Here is a 19,305-nt window from a genome sequence, read left to right as displayed (position 1 = left end):
GGTTCCAGGGTGAGGGTTAACTCTTATTTCTATTCCTTTCTTTTGACAACTAATTTAGGCAGGAGTTAAACTTTCCTAAACAAAATTACCTACTTCCCATTAATCAGATATAAGTAAATATATAAAATTAGTTATCAAAAGTATGTTTGCTTACCTTCATGCATGTTAGGTGACATCTATTTCTAATCCACTTGATTTAATTTTATTGTTGCCAACCTTTTGCAGTTATACCAAAGCTGCCCCTCCTTTTAACCCTCTCCTTTCCTGGCCATACCTGGAGGGGTTTTAAGAATAATTTGCAAGATATATTGTTAAAGGCTAAATATACGAGGAGTGTTCAATAAGTAATTACTTTGAGATGTTTCATTTAGCCGAATTTTGCAGGTCAGGTTATTTAAATCTCTATAGATTAAGTAACAAATTACAGCTCTGAACTATTTGTGGTCTCTGACTAAGTCTGAAATGGAGCTTGTTGAGTGTCGAGCAGTGATCCAGTTTTTCTATTTGAAAGGACTCACACCACGGGAGACTTTTGATGAAAGTAAAGTAACTTATGGTTATGATGCCTGTTATATGACCTTGCATAACAAGGTTATATTATAGGACATTATCACTATAAGTTACTTTCATTTGATCAAAAGTCTCCCGTTGTGTGCGTCCTTTCAAATGCAAAAACACAGACCTGACTCAGTTTAAACACCTGTAAATCAGAAACCACAATTGTTTCAGAGCTGTAATTTGCTATTTAATCTATGGAGATTCAAATAATTTCACATGCAAAATTTCAGGTCGATCAAATCAAAGAAGTGGATCAGGGGCATTACTTATTGAACGTCCCTTACACATCATGTAATTTAATATATGGGGTTAGGGTGGAACTAAGATACAAACAGGAATGCTGGAAGATAATGATGAATATTTTTAATTATAATAATGATGGGAAACTTACAGGAATAACACAAAGAGATTAGGACATGAAGCAGGGCAGAGGATCCAGCAATTAAAAACTGTCAGTCAGGGAGCTTATACAGTGGAATAAGAGAAGAGTGACACTAAATGTGAGCACATACAGAAATAAAAAAAGTCTCAGTTACAATATTAGTAATTACCTTTTCTTCAAATCAGAAATGCTTTATTATATCCAAAAGAGTACTCAAATATATAATTAAATTAAGTAGTCAATTCAGGTAAATGTTATCAAGCTTCTTTTGGAATTATTCATACACAAAAATTTTCAGGTCCAAATTTGACTAACTTTTCTTGTAGGATATATGTTAACATTTGTCTGGAATAAAATCATGTGTAATATGGTGTGGTGACAATAACAATAACCTGCCTTTGAGCCATGGGTGTAGGTTTGCATAGGGACCATAGGGACATGTCCCTACCAAAATTTTGGCCTGACCTGCTTGTCCCTAACAATAAACATGTTTATAGTTTACAATACAGTGTTGTTGCAGCAGTCGCTTCTTTTCTCACAACTTTTATATTGAAGTTAATATTTGAAATGCTCAATGTCAGTTCCTCTTATAGTTCCCGCGCCCATATGAATACAATAAATCTATTTGCAACCCCTTGAATATGTTATTTTGCTTTGTTTTACAATACAGAGAATATCAACATGTCACATAAAAAAATAAGATGGGTTTTACCTCTGCACAATTCTATTTCTTCAAAAGAAAGCACCTCATAAATACTCATACAACAGACATATTTAGACTATGCTTGGTTAAAAAGGCACATATTACCTTCAGTCTTAGTCACTGGTAAGTTCAATGTAACCCTTTTCAAAGTGTTAAGTTGTCCCAATTTTATATTATTTTGAGCCACTGATGCTTCAAACATTGATAAACAGCATCTTGTCTGTGTAGTTCTCATAAAATTTGTATAAATGTAGCAAAAAATGCTGTTTTCTCTTTAAACGAAATGCGCCCCGATGCTCATGTCAAGCATAAAAGAAATAGGAGCATGCATAATGCTAGGACCAATGACATCAGACCAATTCAACTTAAGACCAATTGTGTCCCTACCAAAGTTGAGATCAAACCTACGCCCTTGCTTTGAGCCATATTTATCTGTTTTGTACAAGTTTACTCCAATAAATGACAAGTTGATGTATAGGAGTGTAAGAAAGCCAAAGCACCTCAATTTCCAATGTCTCTTTGTTCATTATTTATTACATATAATTATAAATAAATAAAAGTCATGTTAAAGGCTGCTCCATTTAAACATTAAAATCCCGTTTTTAATATCTCCTACCAAATCAAACAAAAACGTTATTTATAAATTACGTTAAATAATAAAACTTTTTTAAAATGTATTTCATTGTTAACACACATCTGGGATATGAAAACTGACAGATCAGACGGATTTGAGATGTTTTGTTTTCATTGTTCGCTTGATAAACGGGCGGCGCTCTTTGGGCGGGAGTTAAAATCCTAAACCAATCAGATTCCTCCCATCCTAACTTCTGCAGTGTGATTGGTCAAAGCTTAACTTTGCATCATGCTGATGTTGGCTAGCTTTGCGGCGGTTAGCCAGCAGCTAATGTTAAAACTGGGAACTGCGGGCCACTTTTCCTCTAAAAACCAAAAAAAATACTTCGTCGAAAACGGCGCAGAGCGTCTTAGCTATTGGTCTTCCTTCCACTGATAGTAAGTTGATCTCTCGCTGTACAAAACTGTTTGTTATTCGGCTATTTGTATGAAAGTTAGCTTATTGTAGAGCTTTCTGCCTCCGTTATTTCAGCCACAGAGCTAGCAAACCTCCAGTTTGATTAAAAAAACCTTCGCATAATGTACCAAAGCAGCTTGTTTGGGGTCACCATGGTGTTGCGAATGTAATGATATTGGATCACAGGTGAGCTCCCTTCAGAGCATCCTGTTGCTCTGTTGTGTTCTGGTTCCTTTAGCAGCAGTTGCTGTTTGTGTTAAAAACGGTATAAACAAGAATACTTCTTTGTTAAAATACAGCAACAAACACATTTATCTCACCTTTTAGACTGAATTTCTTTCTCTAATTTGGATGAAGAACAGGCAAGGCAGCAGAGAAGCACATACTTTTCATGACATGCTTTTTGTACAGGTCCATCTTAATGCATAATAAAAACTGATTTATTTAATGAATTCAATTAAAAATGACTAAAATACACATTTATTTTGAGCTTTTCTTTTTATTCCCTTAACTTTCCATTAGTGTATTGGACATAAGATACTTAATTCTCAATTATTTATTAAAAACTACTTATGTCTATACACATTTTCTGTGAAAAAAATTTCCTAGTAACAAAAAACGCACGTCAATCAATTAGTTAAATCTCAATTCCTTTGATTATGTTTTTATTTTTGCTTAGGAAAATACTGTGTATTTGCACCGTATATATTAAAGCGCTGAACTTCCATGTTGATGCATCATGTTTTCTTTTCCAACACTGTTTACATTTGATCATGGAGGCACTTTAAGAAATGGAAATGTTCATTTCATTGCTAAGATGTTGCTCATTCACTGTCTGAAAGCTGTACAAAACAAAATTTAACTTTGCATACACTCTTTAATGACAATAAATTGTTTAAGTCTAAGGAAACCTACTTTCTTTTATTCTCTCAAACTTCTGCTGCCGTTTGTTCTCTATAACTTTCCTTCGTTCAGATGTATTTGAAATCATTTAGCTTACGCTCAGTCAAGCTGACATCAGCCCAGTTATTCACAAAGAATAGTTCACTTCCTTATCTTTAATTACTTTCCTTACTACTGCTACTTTTTTGGTTTATCTGCAATTGTATCCTTTTGTGATTTGCTGTCAGACCAGTTTTGCAGCATTTGTTTAACTGAACAATTGAATAAAAAATGCCCTACTGACAGTGAGTTGATCACAAAGTTAGGCAAACATGTATGCAGCTTGCTGCTGTGGTAAAGCATGTACTATACATGTATTCATGTAAAGGTGAAACAAATTGATAAGCCTACATCAAAATTTTTTCATTCATTAACTCTGAACAGGCACGGACAGGTTAAATCCTAAAACAAAATCCAAGTGATTTTTATTTAAATGCATCAAGGTTAAGAACCTTTCATATTTTCAGTCTATTAACCTGTCAAGCAAAATGTACTTAGGATTTCTTTCAATACAGGTTGGGAATATATGTTTTTATGCATAAATGGTGAAAATCTTGGAGATTCTAAGGCTCTGGAGATTTTATGATTCAGAATTATTATCTGTATAATAGAATCTGGAGGACATTATTCTGATTTATCATGTGTTATAGCCCAGATTCAATCAAAAATCATCTTAATTCAAGGTCAGAAATCAAAAGAAGCTGCAACAATGGTTTGGTAAAGGAAGTTTGATTGTTGTTCATTGCATCACTTCTTTTAAAAAAAAATTCTGAACCTTAAATAGGTACTTCTAAATACTGTAGTGTCTCTGTATGATGTATGTTTTTACCTTTAAATTGGAATGTGATCAGGTTGGAAATAATTCTGCACATTTGGTTTTGTCAACTGCTAAATCTGATTAGTTTAAATCTGTTTAATTTGTTGCCTGCACATCTTACCAGATATAACTGTAATATGAGTCTTCTTTTGTTTTCTTTGTTGATACTCTTAAGCCTAATTGAAGATTTTTCTTAATTTCAGAACATTCCTCCTTAATGACTGAGATGATGAATGTGAACCCTCCTCCTGCTCTGTGGAGATGACCTACCACCCTTTCTGGAATGGTCAGAATGGGGCCAGATGTGCCCCTTCTTAACGAGTACAAGCAAGAGTTCTTCTGGAAGCGATTCCCCCAAACTGTATTGGGGGGTCCTCGCTTCAAACTAGGCTACTGTGCTCCACCTTACGTATACGTCAATCAGGCTGTTTTGTTTTTGACGCCATGGCTATTTGGGGGTGTTGGCACACTGCTCTGCCAGCTGCAGCTGCTTCAGGAGCTCTACGCCGCCGTTCTCTCTGGTATGCTTATGTTTGCTGCTGCAGTGGGTGTTCAGGGCCTGGCCCAGTATGCTGCACGAAAGAGTGGCTCAGTGGTGGAGAGGCTTGGTGCACCCAACATTATGGTTGATGAGGAGGAGGTGGAGTTTACCCACTGCGTGAGTCCAGAGACTGTCAGATTCATTGCTCCTGGGAAGCGGTTTGGCCTAAATGTGGTCCTGCATACAGTCTTAGCTGGAGTCCTCTGTGGCTTTGGGACATGGTATGTGTTCCTGGGCAGACTGACGGCTCTCTATAGCAGCACTGGTGCATCTCTTGTAGTGTTTGTTCTAAGCTGGGTGACTCTGTGTATAGCTGAGTACTCCCTCATCATTAATACAGCTGCAGAGACGGCTACTTTTCAGGCTCAGGACACATATGAGATCACTCCACTAACCCGGCCACTCTACATTTTTATCTTCATCGCTGTGGACTTGGCTAACAGGTAAGAAAGAAAAAACTTGGGTTATTTTTATTGAACTCAGCTTCTTCTGTCACAGTGGTGCTAATTTTTCTCTGTTGTCTAGATTTTCATATGCTGTCCCTGAGCTCCAGATAGCCAGTCAGACTCTACACGTGGTCTTTGTCTTCCTGCCTCTGTTATGGGCTCTGGGGCTTCTCCCTCCGCTGGATGCCTTGCTCCTCTGGGGCATGGAGCAGACTCTTGTGTTTGGCCTTGGAGGCTCACCCATGTCCAGCAACATCAGGTACGTGCCAAAAAGTATTCAAACAAGTCTGTATACGACTCGTATCAGTTTATTTTCCAATAGCTAAGACGCTCTTTTTCTAAGGAAGACTTGGACATCTTATTTGTAGGGAAGTCATTTATTCTCACATCATCTATTCTGGCAAAACAAATCAGTATTAATTTCATTGTAATGCATATATAGAATCATAAATTGAGATATTTATCTGGGATCAGATGGATAGATGTAAAACTATTATAACATAAAAGTTTGAAAGAAGCTGTGAAGGGATATTTAAATGCCATCCCAGATACCTAAAAATGTAAACATTAACAAATGGTATTGCCTGGGACAGATAACCTAAGTAAAATAAACCCCAAACAAAACATTTTAAAATCATGCTTTAATAGTTTCAGGGGGAAAAAAATCCATACAAATACAGAAAAATACAGTTTCGCCCCATATTAAATCTTAATTTAAATGTGTTAACCACATTTAGTTACTGCCAGAAGAATCAATACATTTCCCTTCTGACTGCATGACACTGGCTTCTCTCAAAAGGCAAACAATCTCTGTTGATCTAGAGAATTAGAAGAGGTTACCTCAGTGAGCCACAGTGACAACAGTTATCCACAAAAGGAAATACATAGAGCAATGGAGAACCTTTCTCTGGAAACTAAAATGACCAAAGACTACACTGACAAGTCACCCAGGTGGTCATAAAGGAACATGTATTCACGATTCCTCAGTAAAATCAGACTGAGCAAAAAAAAAAAAAGGCATCAAACCCTAAACTGTTGCTGACCAAAAGCAGCTCTGAATAACATCCCATTCAATGCTTGTTACCGTATTTTCACAACCATAAGGCGCACCGTACTAAAAGGTGCAGTCTCAGTTATGTGTGCCATTACTGTATTTAACACACACATAAGGCGCACCGGATTACAGGGCGCAGGTTTTATATACCGGTACATATCCTCTACTACGTTTAAATACCTCTACTGCGTATTTAAAAATAGAGCGGGAGCAAAACTGAGTATGTTTGTGCTTTATTCATGTATTTATTACAAAGTATTAATCAAAGTCATCATCCTCTGTTTCTGAATTAAACAGCTGCACTAAATCTCACATGCCAATTTCCCCTTCTTCGCTGTCAGAGTCACTTTCCGTGCCTTTTGCGAAAGCTCGAACAACAGTGCCAGCAGACACGTTAGTCCAAGCATCTACAATCCATCCGCAAACTGTGGCGTCACTTGCCCGGCGCTGCCTTCCACTTTTCATGAAACTGTGATCTCCCGGAATAACAGCAAGCACAGCGTTCATTTGTTTCACCTTGTTTTTCACATCGGCTGTGAGATGGGCACGCATGGAGTCACAGATTAACAGCGATGGTGATGCGTGGAAAAAACCACCTGGTCTCCTTACATACACCTCCCTCAGCCACGCTTTCATCATCTCCTCTTCCATCCAGCCCTTTTCATTTGCCTTAATAACGACTCCAGCTGGAAAAGTCTCTTTAGGCAAAGTCTTTCTCTTAAAAATCAGCATAGGCGGCAGTTTCTTTCCATTTGCGTGGCAGCCAATCCACGCCCACACTTCCCCCTTTAACTTTCTCATGGCGGTCTCAACAACGTCCGCAGTAACAACACACAGGGCGCACCGCACTATAGGGCGCGCCGCACATTTTGAGGGGAAAAAAAGACGTTTATATGCGCCTTATAGTCGCTAAAATACGGTAAAAAAAAACCCCATCTTGATAACACCCAAGAGTATTATGGAAATGTATAAATGACTGTAGAAATGAAAAACTAAAACACAGAATTTTAGAGCAAGTGAACTATAGCAGTATATGGTATTGATATGGTCTGGAACTACTTTGTTTTTTTGGACTTGGATGACCTGCAGTAATTAATGAATAAATCCCTGAGGGAGATGCTAAGCCATCAGCTCATGTCTGAAACACAGGGCTGTGATCCAAAGCACAACAGCAAATCCACCTTTCAAATGCTCAGAAAGACCAATTGATTCTTTTGTAATGATCTAGTCAAAGTCTGAAGCTAACGATTCACTAACTAATGTTTGTTTGATCTGAAAAATTAAGTTGTGGCAAAAAAGTAAAGCCAGAACAAAAAAAGAATCTGGTTGGAGAGGAGCAATATATTTTTTTCCCCAACAAAGTATGCAGGCCCCCATGCAAACTTTAGAACTACCTTTTACTGCCTTTACATCTTTTATTTATTTATTTATTTTTTTTACAGCACTGGTGGCGACAGTAGGCTGACAGGAAAGGGGGTATGAGAGAGGGGGAGAGACATGCGGCAAAGGACCGCAGGTTGGATTCGAACTCTGTTCAGCCGTGGGTCATGCACGCTAATCGCTGTGCCACCTGCACGTCCTGCCTTTACATCTGCTAGAGTTTGGAGCATAACTCCCAACCAGATCTGTACATCAACATATTGTGCCAATTTAAGAAAAAAAAAACGCTCAGCCAGATTAGTTGGAGAGTCTCTGTCAATTTTAATTTTCTATTCTTGGTAAAGATTCTCATTTATTTTAGATCTAGATTTTTGGGACACCCTAACATAAGATATGCTTGAGAGAGATTCCTTGTCGCTGCATTCCCATAAAAAGATGTCACCTCTGTGGTTCAAATAGGCTCTTCACAGAGATCAGCCATATTAGTTTTCTCTCCGTTTTGAATGTAGACCAAAATATTTAATTCGGCTCTCCTCTAATCAGACCAGCTTTTTTCAAATGTTTGCTCCATCTCCATCCCTCTCATTGTAAGCTGCTTCAGTTGCCTTCTTAAGCTACATTCATAGAGTACACAGCTTATAGTCACCCTGTTGTCAGTTGTATTTATACAGAGTTTAAATAAACAAGTTAACTCTAACTATGAGGTGATTTCTGACAACAGAAGATTAAACTGTATTGAATTTGATACTTTTTTTAAACCCTGTATCTGTTTGTATCAACCTTATCTCTTTATGGGCGTGCTCTGGTGGCGCAGTGGTTAGCGCGCACAATCTATGTATCGAGGCCTTCAGGCAACCGTCAAATCTGTCACTGTGTGCAACCACGCCCCCCCGCACATAGGTTCTCCTGACTACGCGTCGGAATGTCGCAAACCCGCGCAGACAAAAAGCAGCTCTAATTGGTCTTTGGTATGCCTTTTCGGCTGTCTGTCTGGTCGTCCTTCTCGGTTCGGTGTCGGGGCGCGCCATTTTTAAAAACTGAGAAACAAATAATGAAAGGTTAATCGGTCTTTTTGCCAACTCCATTAACAGAACCTATTCCTCTTTGATGTCTAGCAACTCTAGATCCATCTCCGTGACCGTGATATCTTGCAGATGCGCCATTGTGGTTTTGGAATATAAACACTCCCGCCAGCGCCGCCAAAGTTCTCCAGACCATCCACCTAAGTTCCTGCGTGTTCTCAAATATGCGCCCCCTAACGCTTTGGTGGGAAACTGCTATGCGTCCCTAGAAATTCCAGACCAACAGTGCAGAAACATACCAGCAAAACTGGTTCGCGACCAGTCCTTGACGCAGCCAACCCAGGTTCAAATCCGACCTCTGGTCCTTTGCCATATGTTTCTGCCCCTCTCTCATACCCCCGTTCCTGTCAGTCTACTATCCGAAAAAACAGCCACTAGTGCTGTAAAAACTCAAAAAAAAAAAAACAAACTTCCCAGTGAATTTATTAGATGGGTATTAAAGCTGATGTATCTCTGATCTGTATCCCACAGGCTGCTTTTGATGTTTGCTGTGTCCTTTGGCATAGCTGTATGTAATTACTTCATTCCATCACCTCTGGCTGTGGTCCTCTTCTCCACCTCTGCTGGATTTGTGCTGAGCCTGGACCTGAGCCAAGTCTGCACACTCTGCAGACGCCAGAGAATCCCCTTCAGGGGTCACAGACTTCACGGCGCGGGGTCATCAACTTTTCCTCTCACTTCCTTTGGCTGGACTCTTGGCTGCAGGGAGCTGCTCTTGTATTTTAGCTTGCTGCTGGTGGCCCTGGCCGAGGCGGGACTGTTGCATCACTTTTTTGCTTCAACTCAGTCCCAGGACTTAATAACAGGACCCCAAGGTCCTGTGAGCTACCTCCTTATTACACTATTCTCTCTGTGCTGGGGTCTAAGAGAGATCCAGGGCGCCTACATAGTTGGAGGAATGTTCTTGAATCCCCTGTACCCTAAAGGATTGTCCAATGTGCAGAGCTTCAAGCAAAAGAACACTGGGCTTCACGTAGCTGCTGCAATCCGAAGAGTCCTCCTTTATCTGGGTGAGCATCTAGCTGCACCTCTTTGACTTTCATACATTAAAAAGCTTTGTTTGAACATCTGCATAGAAAAACAACTGACAAGAACCTTCTGTGTGTTTCATTTTAGTTTCTCCATTTGCAATGATTGCTTTTCTGTGTATGGATAAATCTCTGCAGTCGCTCCACAGTGTCCCCATCAGTGTGGGATTGACACGAGCCTTTAGAGGGGTATGTTCAAGCTTACAAAGCAATAAGTAAAAAAATCAAAAGTTTATATCAGCTGTCATGTTTAATAACCTGTGTTAGATACTCAGAGAGGCCAAATCTGTTTTATTTTGAATAAAATGTTGACTTCTTATTTACATTTAGCAGTATATCTTTCTTGGTTATTTAGATGTGATCATTTATAAGTGTTTTTTGTTTTGCCTGTTAGGTGTGGCAGAGCTCAGAAGATGCCCTCCTTCAGATGGTAGTGGTGATCTTGGTGCAGCTTGCAGCTGGAAATCAAAGCCTCCCTGTATGGGACACCCTGGGAACTGGTGTACAGCTTCTTGTGGTAAGATCAAAGGGTTTTATGTTTTGGTACATCTACTGAAGATCTATAATATATTTACTGTTTATTAATGATAATTCTTATTGTACTGCTTTGTTTTATTGTGTTATTAATCAATATTATTGATAAATGAAACCTTTTTATGAAGATTAAATGTTTTCAAATTGTAGATTCTTTTTTTAAATCCACCCCTTTGTATCTCATACCTCAGAGTGATATATTTCTGTTCTTAGATGTACACTCTTAACTAATCAAGCTCAGTGTAATAATCAATGGCTGTAAAAAATGAGGGCCTGATCTTCAAAGAGGTAGAATAAGGGGCAATAAATTTCATGTTTAATCTTTTCAATAGTTTTAGTAGGTACAATCAGTGGGCATGTTGCCAGTGATCTCAAAGATTGCTGTGCAAATGTTAAGATATGCAAACCAGTTTGGCTCCTCCCCTTTAATAGGCTACCCTTTACACAGATAGCCTATCTCCAAGTTCTACAAACAAAAGTAAAAAAATAAGATTGAAAGATGAAGTGATGGAAATTACTTAAATAAAATATAAGAAAAAGAAATGTCAAAAAAATATAAATGTTTTGCTTTTTCTATAAACCCCCAGGGTGGCAAATGTACACTACCGTTCAAAAGTTTGGGTTTACATTGAAATGTCCTTTCCTGAAGGAAAAGCACTGTACTTTCCAATAAAGACAACTTTAAACTAGTCTTAACTTTAAAGAAATACACTCTATACATTGCTAATGTGGTAACTATTCTAGCTGCAAATGTGTGGTTTTTGGTGCAATATCTACATAGGTGTATAGAGGCCCATTTCCAGCACCTATCACTCCAGTATTCTAATGGTACAATGTGTTTGCTCATTGGCTCAGAAGGCTAATTGATGATTAGAAAACCCTTGTGCAATCATGTTCACACATCTGAAAACAGTTTAGCTCATTACAGAAGCTACAAAACTGACCAAATGGCCAGAAAAAGAGAACTTTCATCTGAACTCAATAGTCTATTCTTGTTCTTAGATATGAAGGCTATTTCATGTAAAAAATTGCTAAGAAATTGAAGATTTCCTACAATGGTGCATACTACTCCCTTCAGAGGACATTTCAATGTGACCCCAAACTTTTGAATGGTAGTGTATATAAAAATGAAGGAAAAACTCCCAAGGCTCTTTGCAGGCTCTTTTGAGATCATTTATATATGTTCCACAATATTTAAGTTTAGTCAAAATTGATTTGATTGTATGATTGTCTGCCATCCTGCATTCATTTGTGCTTACCTGAATTGATGTTTTTTTAACTTTGATATTATTCTCCTTTTATTTTATTTTTTTTAAAGTCTATTTACATTCACACAGAATCTCTTTCCAATTTCTGTTTGGGGCGTGAGTTTGTGCCTGACTAAAAAGATGCCAAAACTGTGGCTGCAGTTGATTTTTTTGATTCGTAAAAGCGCTTTGGATAATGTAAATGTTTGCATTTTCATATCTTCCACCCATGAATTTGCCTGGTTTGGTCATCGGAATATAATCTACAAATTGATGAAGGCGCAAAAAAAAAGGTTTGCACACATTGTCTGCTGAATTCCAAAGGCAAATCATATTGCACCTTCTTTAAAGATCTGCTCTGAGCGTACAAACACTTTCCCACCTGTTTTAAGACAAGCAAACATTCTATAGATGTGGTACTGTTTCTTTTGAGAAGGATGATTATTTTCATGCCTGTCTCAAAAATAGAATTTTGTTGCCTTTAAAATTAAGATTATGATTTAAATAAACCATATTTGGACCTGGAAAACAATAAATAAATATTTTTGCAGGCTTTAAGAATGCATCAAATTTTGAATACATGTATTAGATGTGTTTTACTAAACCTTTTATTGAAGATGATGAAATAGAAGATTTCTTAAAATATTGAACAAAATGAGCTCAGTAGGTGTAGTTGATGAGATAGATGTTCTGACCAGTTTGTATTCATTGGTAATCCAGGTGGGCCTTCTGATGGACAGACTCAGTCAGTTCCTGGCCAAGCTGAAGTTTACCCTCACTGTCCTGGTGACGTCGTGGACAGAGAAGAAACAGCGTCGTCAGTCAGCCGGAACTCTCCTAGCCCTCAACGCATCCCTGTGGCCGCTGGTTCTGGCAGTGGTGATGCTTTCCGCCCTGCTCTCTGCGCCACTGCTGCCTCTTTTCACTCTGCCTATCTTTCTCGTGGGATTCCCCAGACCTCAGCGCAGCTGGCCGGGCCAAGTGGGTACCGCCTGTCCCTGTCCAGACTCCGTCTTCTACCAGCAGATGAGTGGAAGCTTGGCCTCTGCTTTAAGGACGGCCTTTGCAAGCGGTTCACTCGGTTAGTGAGTTTTGCTTGCTATTTTCTCAAATTTTCTGTTAATACCATTTCTTTTTATTTTGTATTCTGAATTACAATCATAGTATGTTGTTTTTTGATACAACTGCTTGCATACTAAAATAACAATACAAGAATAATAGCTCTGGCATAAATGCTCTTTTCCCTCAGTTTTGGTGTTTACCTTCCACCCCAGCACAAAAAGGAGCTCGCACAGAGCTAAAGAGATCATTTATTAGATATGTCTAGTGTATTTTGACTTTTTCTGTAAATTGCAGTGACCCAACACTCCTGTGGGTTAAGTGGGAGCTGTATGCAGCAGAGTAAGCATTGAAGCATCCCCCTTTTGACGTCCTGGCGGTAATGCGGGCTTACATCATCCCGTTGAATTCCTGTGAAGTGACCCGTAAAAAAAAAAAGCTCTGATCTGTATTCATTACATCTGAATATTTCCACAACATTAACTGCATAATACTCTGAGGCTGAGCTACACTGCTGCTGGGATAAACTGTGCGCAATGAAAAAGGATTTAATGGGGAAAAATAACATATGGACAAAAAGTTGATATTCTTGGATGGATTATTCAAAACTGATTAAGAATGTCCTCTGCTTAGCCTGAGCTTTAAAGCTGTGGCAGGGATGTAATATTTGGAACGAAGACTTGTTAGGTAGCACTCGGTCAAATGAGGGCGGTTTGTACTGTTCCTTTACTTTGCTCACACTGGGGGCTATGGAGCAGTGAGCAGGAAAGGAATCTGCTCAGTCTGTCGCTTTCCATCATGATGTAGAGGCTGGAACTATTCAGAGATGTCATAATGGGACGCAACATTATCCCTGAGCTACGCAGGCACTAGTCATAGTAAAACAAAAGCTTTCTTAACCTCACTGCACTGCTGTGGGTCTGTGGTGAAATGAATGTCTGTGTTCCGTCTGCAGGAATTTAAGTCCCCCGCCGTCTTAAACAAAGACGACAGTTGGAAAGCTGAGGACCAGAATAGGGCTGCAACTAACGATTACTTTGCTAATCGATTAATCTGTTGATTACTTTTTGATTGATGGATTAAAAATCAGACAACAGAAGGTTTATTAAAGAAAATATACAAAATTTGGATAAGAGGAAGCTAAAACTCTGTAAGAAAAGACTATATTCATGGACAAAAAAGGTTTTTCAGTATTACTTTACAATAATCATCATTTAGAAATGGTAAAGAAACTCTTTATTACTGTTAACAGTTTCTTAATGATTAATAATCATTTATAGACTACATCTAAAAAGGTGCATTTATAAAAGTTAAATTGATCATATTGCCCTGCCAAGTTAGTATCGCTAACCCTAACATTTGGACTTGAGATCTGAATCTATTATATATATATATATATATATATATATATATATATATATATATATATATATATATATATCTTTATTTTTGATTCAACTTTTTAATTAATTATCTACTTACCTTTTATAAATAATTTAAATGCAGTTGAATGAATCAGACATTAATAAATTATAAATCATTAATAAATTGTCTCTTTACCATTTATAGATTATTGTTTTCGGTAATTGTAAATTTTAACCTCTTTTTCATCCTGTATGGAAAATTAAAGTAGATTTTTTTTTTTTTTTTTACAATTGAAGTATGAAAACTGCTCTGGGTGGGTTAATCTTTCTGCTAATGGCATGTTTTAGTCTGTATACACAAGTTTTTTATTTTAATTTTTTTTTTCTGTCTGTCAATATCCTCTATCCAGAACTGCGCAAGTGGAAAGTTTTAGTTTTACCTGGTTTAATTCTGTAAAAAAAAAAAATCATTTTTGAGGAACCTTTGGTTATCCAATTATTAATTTAAAAAAAATGATCAACAGATCAATCGATTTGCAAAATAATCATTAGTTGCAGCCCTAGTTTTGATCTTTAGGAGACCATTCATTAACTTGTGTTTAATAAAGTAATAGTATATTTTATAACGTTACATGTAATCCTTGTCCACAAAGGGCCGGCTGATTAAAAATAAAAAGGATACATTGGTTTGTTTTGGTTGAGTGCATGCTGTGTGTTCCCCTCTTTCTTGACCTCAGATAATACGTCATACCTCTTTATGTGTTCATTGCACTGACGGCTCATGTTGTGCTCTCCATTTGAAGGTTCTGTGGCTCCCGGCTCTCATTTTCTGGGACGTTTCCAGGACCGTATGGTTTGGATAATGATACTGGAGAGAGGATATGGCTACTGTACAGTTAATGTTAAGGTACCGCTTCTTTTAAGACCTTCTTTTAAGGATCATTGTAGGTGTTTAGAGATCTGCTCCTTTCTCCTGTTAAATAATGTGTTTGATTAGGAGGGATGGATGCAAAGTCAGTTACTCTGTGGTTTCATAGATAATACACACACACACACACACACACACATATATAAAAGAGGGGAATGTTTTAATAACAGCTACTCTTTGAAAGTAGGGGGGAATGTTGTTGGTTTCCATAATCATCAAAACAATATTTGGACTGAAACGTTCCTAAACAAGATCATCAGTCTTAAATGGTTTACAACGATGCAATCCAAATATTATTTTAAAGTGCCTTGTGCTGCCTCAGATAAATGTGACAAGCAGTACTTGGGACAACCAACATCAATCTCCCCTGATATGTTATTTATTTTTTAATTTTTTTTATGAAACTTAAGCGAAATCGATTAATTGGATTTGGTAGGAAAAAACACTTACTTACTTTACAGCAATTCTGGAATGAAGCACTGGGTTTTATATCCCCAGTATATCCTCTTTTCTGCTACCACATAAAGTTTTACAACACTTTCTGAGAAGTCCTGTTTTTTGCATGCCTTTCTTCCTCATAAATTACAATTGAGCCTTTGTGGTTTAGATTTTTGTTTAGTTTTTTATCCCTTTCATGTCACCCATGAGGGTTCAGCTTGTTCAGTCTCTTTGCGACTGTACAAGTGTGGACTTACATCATCCTTGATAACATGTAAGGGTTTTTTGAGATAGTTTTAACATCTTGCTGCTCTCATGATGGACCTGCTTGGACAGCAGTTGGGCATGTTGGAAGGGGTTTTTAATGTTCTCTTTTTGTAAACTTTTCTGTATACTATGGAATGACTAATTAGATTTTTGAAAATTATATTTAATTCTCATACCAGACTCACAAGCTTCTGAAGGTCTTGGTCACCCCAGATAATCAATAGTCAGGAACAAACATAAATAAATCTATATGAGAATTTTCTAGAAGTCTTTTAAAATGTAATTTCTCAGTTTTTTTTAGGTGTTTATTTAAATGACTTAAATTCCTGTGACTAAAATTGATGTTAAATCCATACTTTAAACATCTTATGAAAACATTCAGGCTAGTCTGGTCACCCTTTTCCTTCATATAACCCTGTTCAGTGAAGTGCACTGAGATGACATCTGTTGTGAAATGGTCCAATTTAAATAAATTGAAATGAAACAAGAAAGAAGGGAACACACGCTGAGGTGTTTTGTTTTGTTACAGGGTTTAGAGCTGCAGGAGACGTCCTGCCACACAGTGGAGGCCCGTAGGGTGGATGAGGTTTTTGAGGCTGCCTTCGAGCGCCCAGAGAGGCTTGGCTTCACCCAGGGCTTTAATCTCCACTGGGGCAACGCCCTCACTCCCTGTGCTGCACTGGCGGTTCGAGTCTACTCTGATGCCAGAAATGTGCTCTCTGGCATCATTGACTCCCATGACAACCTAAGGAAACTTCAGGAGGACTTCATGAAAGTGCTGATCTGGTTACTCCTGCGGTATTGTGTGCAGAGGCATAAAGGACTGCTGTGGAGCAGTGAGCTTGGGTCATGCTTTGGAGGTATGAAGTCCCAGTCAGCTCAGACTACTTGTAACCAGCCGTCTGAGGCTGTTGTGGTAGAATCCAACATGTCCTCTCTCAGGTTCAGACAGGATAGCTCTAGTTTAACTTCTTTTGGAGACTGGTCAGATGAGGATGATCTATTCGGACCTCAACCAGCCAGACGGACCGTGGCATTAGTCACTGCAGAGGCCCAGCCTGGGCATTCAGTACTGCAGATCGGGGCCTCCCTGCCAGGCTCTGTAGAAATGGACAGTCTTTTTGAAAACATGGCCCTCTCTGCGCTGCAGCCACTGCAGCCTCTGGGACTCGGTATCGGGCTACCAGCTGTGGACAAAGGCCGAAACCCAGAGGTCCTTAGAGAAAGTCCTCATCCGAACTTCAGCTGTCCCCAGTCAGAGGTTTTCAACCTACCCCCAGGGTGGAGGACAGCACCATTACTCCCATCTCGCTTACTGCTGCTCAGGCCTTTGTTCCCGGAGGAATGGTTTCGGTTCAGCTTGGGGCGTTTTGGCCTCGCTGCACAGGGGGAGACCTCAGAAGACATGACCAAAGCTCTGAAGGAGGACGAGGTCTTAAAGGAGCTCCATGTGAAGGTGGCTCTTTCCTGTCTCATCTCTGTGGGGGCCGAGACTGCTTTCACCAGTCCGAGTTATATCTACAGGCTCTACTGCGGAGATGTGCCGTGGACAGAGGGACTGGACTGGCTGTCTTCAAGCAAAGAACTTTACCAGCTCACACTTCAGGCGTTCAGGTAGAAAACATGTTGAGGATACGCAGACTTTAACCCATTTTGGTAGGACCACAGCCTCTATGAAAGTTCTGCCTCTGATTTTATTTTCCCACAGGTTTAGTTTCAAGCTGCTGTTTGATCAGGCGAGCCTGGGGCCGATGGAGTCCCCAGAGGAGTTGTTCAGCACTTTAGAGGAATATGAGAGGGACTGGTACATTGGCCTGGTGACAGAAAAAGGCTGGCATGACAGTGTCCTTCAGGAGAAGCCCTTCCTGTTCTCTCTGGGACATGACCTCACCATGGTAACTAAAAATATGTGCTAAGGCATTTTAAACACATAAATGTGCATCCTGATTATTAGAATACAAATAAGAAGCTATTTGAGAAATTAAAATTAAATGCGGTGCTTAATTTTATGGCTTGATAATAAAAAGCCAAATCTTTCTTTTTATATGAAAATATCATGTTGCAGCAATGCAGTAAACATAAAAATGTAATTAAGTCTTAGGGCTTAAGAAGTTGACTGCTCTTAGAATGGTGTCTTTAAGCATATTAATGGAAAGTTGCACAAGGTAATGAGTAAATGAATCTTTGAGAGGATTGTGCAGCATAGTCAACTGAAGAGTTTGAGGAGTTATGTCATCTCCCGATGTGTTTTATTTAGTCCAAAGTTAGAACATCCATCTGTCAAGATTTATGGAGATGCTGATTGTATTTTGCAGCAGTAATTTGCACCTGCCCTTACTTCCAGAGCTTCATAAAGCTGCTTCACTGAGTATTGTGTTACTGGGCCTTCTTATTTACCTGCAAACAGGTGACTCAACCCTGTAGAGCAGGCATCCCCAACCTCGAGGCCCGCTGTCCTGCAGGTTTTAGAGGTTTCCTTGCTCCAGCACAGCTGATTTTAATTAAAAGCTGATTACCAGGCTTTTGGTCTAGTGCAATCATTATAATCAGCTGTACTAAAGCAGGGAAACCTCTAAAACCTGCAGGACAGCGGGCCTCGAGGGCCGAGGTTGGGGATGCCTGATTATTGTCAGGAGGAAGAGAAGAGCTGATGGTTTCTGTTAAAGCAACCTGAGAGCAGACCCAAGGCTGCATTGATGCAGTTATTCGTGCAAAAGGACCATTTGGTTCTTATGGAGTTATGTAGATGGGAATGCTGTTCAGTGGGCTCATACTTCTATACTAAAAATTGCATATTCTAAATTAGGTTTTTGTTATATTAAATCATCACTTTTTGTTAAATAAATGTATGATCTTTACTCTTAAAACTGGAAACTTTTCCGATATACCACTTTATTGAGGTGCATCTGTGCAGTTGATGCGTCGTCATTCTGCTGTAATAAGTTCAAATGTATGATGACATGGTTTCAGTCTCTGGACTTGTTTTCAGAAGAACCATATTCTTTCCACAGGGCACCTACACAGGCAGAGTCCTGTCCCTGCAGGAGCAGTTGGTGCAAGTAGGCCGTCTGAACGGAGAGGGCGTTCGGGGTCAGTGGGCTAACCTTTCCTGGGAGCTCCTGTACGCCACCAACGATGATGAGGAGCGTTACAGCATCCAAGCTCACCCATTTATGCTCCGAAATCTAACTGTTCAGGCAGCCGATCCCCCTCTTGGATACCCCATTTACTCCTCTGCCCCCCTTCATTTCCCCTGCCTCTGACCTGTGGTCCCTTCATCCCCCTTTATATTCATTTTACAGATGGAAATTACAGCTTGTGTAAAAAAAAAAACAGAAACGACCTCAGTTTATCCTGAAGTTCTGGTTTCTAACTTGTTAACTTAGAGGTTCCACTGAGTACTGAAGGATTTAAGTTTTGAAGCCAAATTCAAACAGCTAGGGAGGTTCAAAGTAAGCTCATATATTGATCAATATTTGAATTTCAGACAATGACCAAGAAATTA

The 19,305-nt window shown here is 39.0% G+C and overlaps 1 protein-coding gene across 2 annotated transcripts; it reads left to right on the top strand.

The window, feature by feature from the left end:
- Window positions 1-2,508: 2,508 nt before the first annotated feature.
- On the top strand, window positions 2,509-19,131 carry pcnxl4 (pecanex-like 4 (Drosophila)). Of its 2 annotated transcripts, none has more exons than XM_015374227.1 (11): window positions 2,509-2,654; window positions 4,636-5,416; window positions 5,499-5,678; window positions 9,407-9,945; window positions 10,052-10,152; window positions 10,358-10,480; window positions 12,465-12,825; window positions 14,971-15,074; window positions 16,330-17,414; window positions 17,509-17,695; window positions 18,812-19,131. In XM_015374227.1, the coding sequence occupies exons 2-11, from the start codon at window positions 4,716-4,718 to the stop codon at window positions 19,061-19,063; spliced, it is 3,633 nt and encodes a 1,210-aa protein (XP_015229713.1). In that variant the 5' UTR covers window positions 2,509-2,654; window positions 4,636-4,715; the 3' UTR covers window positions 19,064-19,131. The 2 variants fall into 2 exon arrangements, with proteins under 2 accessions (XP_015229713.1, XP_015229714.1); XM_015374228.1 differs by lacking the exon at window positions 2,509-2,654 and adding an exon at window positions 2,707-2,859 and having other exon boundaries at window positions 18,812-19,063.
- Window positions 19,132-19,305: the final 174 nt, after the last annotated feature.

Source organism: Cyprinodon variegatus, unplaced genomic scaffold (genome assembly GCF_000732505.1).
Source record: "Cyprinodon variegatus isolate N-32 unplaced genomic scaffold, C_variegatus-1.0 Scaffold99, whole genome shotgun sequence".
NCBI lineage: Eukaryota > Metazoa > Chordata > Actinopteri > Cyprinodontiformes > Cyprinodontidae > Cyprinodon > Cyprinodon variegatus.
This window is presented reverse-complemented; position numbering and strand designations above follow the sequence as displayed.